The 2,566-nt window shown below is 36.9% G+C and overlaps 1 protein-coding gene across 1 annotated transcript; it reads left to right on the top strand.

Moving 5' to 3' along the window:
- Positions 1 to 331: 331 nt before the first annotated feature.
- On the top strand, positions 332 to 2,108 carry LOC121416452. The gene has a single exon (XM_041609947.1). The coding sequence runs from the start codon at positions 332 to 334 to the stop codon at positions 1,982 to 1,984; it is 1,653 nt and encodes a 550-aa protein (XP_041465881.1). The 3' UTR covers positions 1,985 to 2,108.
- The last annotated feature ends 458 nt before the right edge of the window (positions 2,109 to 2,566 follow it).

The raw sequence follows: 2,566 nt of genomic DNA, 5'->3' as shown, positions 1-2,566 counted from the left end.
CAGATTTTAACCGATTCTGAAGAGGTAAAGTAACTTTTAAATTTTCAAATAATCCGATCTTAAAATAGTAATTTGTAATTATAATGGGATGCGAGATGATTATGATATGTTGAAACACAATGTACATTAGCTAAAGTAGAAGGTTTTTTCATTATCAAGTTTAGTTTTTGCATAAGTCTGGACATATACGAGAAGAATTATTGGTAAGGTACAAAAGTTATTTCTTGCCATTGAAGTTTATTTTGATTTCATTTGTTCTGAAGCTTTTTATCCATTACTTGCATTTTTTTCCTCTATCATCCAGAGCTAAAAAATCTTCAGACATCACATAATGGCATCAATATTTCGAAAAGGAAAACAAGTAGAGCTCCGACCTAGAAAAGGTCATGACATGAAATGGTCATGTGACAAGCATGGTGAACCAATCAAATTTTACTGTAAGAAACACAAAATTCCTATTTGTCATCCATGTGCTACCAAAGATCACAGTCAGAAACCATGTGAGCTAGACGACATCGAGGATGTCATCTTCGAAAGGAAGAGACAACTGGATGAGAAACGGCCAAAAATACAGGAACTTCGGAAACAAGTGGAAGCCCTCGCCACGAAAATAAAGACTGCATCAACGTCTGGAAATACTCATCTTCGGACAATGAACAACAACATTCAAGCATCATATTACGACAAGTTTGAATCTGTTGAAGAAAAGGAGAACAGGATGATTAGGGTTATTAACGAGGAGGCAGATGAGGAAATAAGACTAGTAAATGAGAAGAGAGAAAAACGGATAAAGGATTGCAACACCGAGAGAGAAAATGAGCGACAAATCATCAAAGACAAAGAAACAAAACTTCTGTCAGATTCAAAGAAAATTAGCGAAGTCGTTTCAAAGAAGTTCAAAGATCTTACTATTAAAAATCAGCATTTAATAAATACTATTAAGAACATTGAATCAACCATCACACGAATAAACCAACATGATGAAACATTGGTGAATGAAGCTCCTCAAGTACTTGCATCTATTGACGAAAATTTAAGTTTCAAAGTTCATCAAGATGTTAGCGAATGTCTTGACCGAATACAGGGTGAAGTTGAGAGAGTGAAGTTTGTAGAGGGGGAAGTAGGTGGAGAATACTATGGTAGAACTGATGGGTATATAGGTAAATGGAAACTTGTCAAATCAATCTACATTCCATTGGTCGGTGGGGTGCGTGGTTTAGTCAGTGATGATGAGATATGTGTGCATGACGTAGGGAACAAAGACACGTATGTTGCCAACATCAACACTCAACACACAAAGAACGTCATTGATGGAGGTGAGTGGATTACATCATGTGCGCCCATAGACAGTAACTTAATAGTATGTGGTAAAGAGAGATGGGATCGCACGGGTGACAGGTTGGATAGATTCATCACTCTCTATGACAGACAATGGAAGGTGATTAGAGACATCAACATACCAAGGAAAGGAGACGAGTATAATGTGTATGTTGATGTTGACAGGGATGGGATGATCATCGCTGCTCAGTATGATCAGTCTACTATCTACGTCATCAATCCTGCTAATGATAACATAGTAAACACTATTACGGTGCAGGGTAAGGAGGTGTCGGGTGAGATACAAGTCTTGTCATCAGGTGATATCGTTGTGAAGACAGATTATGATGAATACACTGTCATCTCACGATCAGGAGAAGAGAAGGCTGTCATACACTGTAATGAGCATGATGAGTGGCGCGACTCAGATTGTCACGTTGACAAACTGACAGACACACTCTACATCGCGATCTGGGATAGAGCGCGTAAGATCTACGCAGTTGATCAGGTGTCACGTGATGGTATCATCCAGGCAAGGAGGATCGTGGAATACATGAAATCAGATCGCTCTGACTATGTCAACCCTTGTCTCGTTACTCCATCTGGTAACCTCATAGTATGCGATGGGGACAAACTTCATCTTTACAAGAAGACATTCATCTTGTAAATCATCAGGTATTTCAATGAATGATGTGTGAAACAGTTATAGACGAGATACTTATTTTTAGTTTCATTTTCATTTTGATTCATGTCTCCCAACATGACTACATTCATAATGCGCGTGGTGACGGTTTGAATGTTTTATCAATATCAGGTGCAACAATTAAATAAAAAATAAATAACTTAACATTTGAAACGTTGGAGGGGTGACAACATTTTCTGAATGTTGCATTTATCACTTTAAATGGTTCTACCCAACACTTAAAATGGTGGATTCAGCTTTATACAAGGTTGGATGTAACACTCGGAAAAGGTTGTCACTCCTCCAACCTTTCAAATGTTGATTTATCATTCGAACTTTTAGAGTGAATGTATTTGGGTTTTGCGAGAAATTTTCGATCGATTTTTAGTGATTTTTAGATTTCAAAATTAATTGGGAGTCGTTTATGTCATTGAAAATTTGCAATTGATTGATGGTCAGCTTATGTTATATACAAATATAAAATGATTTGCTTTAAGATTGATCTATCAATATCAAATTTGCAATCGATCGCAAATATTTTCTTGCAACATCCCCTATGTCTTACAA

Source organism: Lytechinus variegatus, chromosome 6 (genome assembly GCF_018143015.1).
Source record: "Lytechinus variegatus isolate NC3 chromosome 6, Lvar_3.0, whole genome shotgun sequence".
In the NCBI taxonomy this organism is placed as follows: Eukaryota; Metazoa; Echinodermata; class Echinoidea; order Temnopleuroida; family Toxopneustidae; genus Lytechinus; species Lytechinus variegatus.
This window is presented reverse-complemented; position numbering and strand designations above follow the sequence as displayed.

Excerpts from the sequence above, each read along its gene's own strand:
- LOC121416452 (XM_041609947.1), top strand. The coding sequence starts at position 332 with ATGGCATCAATATTTCGAAAAGGAAAACAAGTAGAGCTCCGACCTAGA.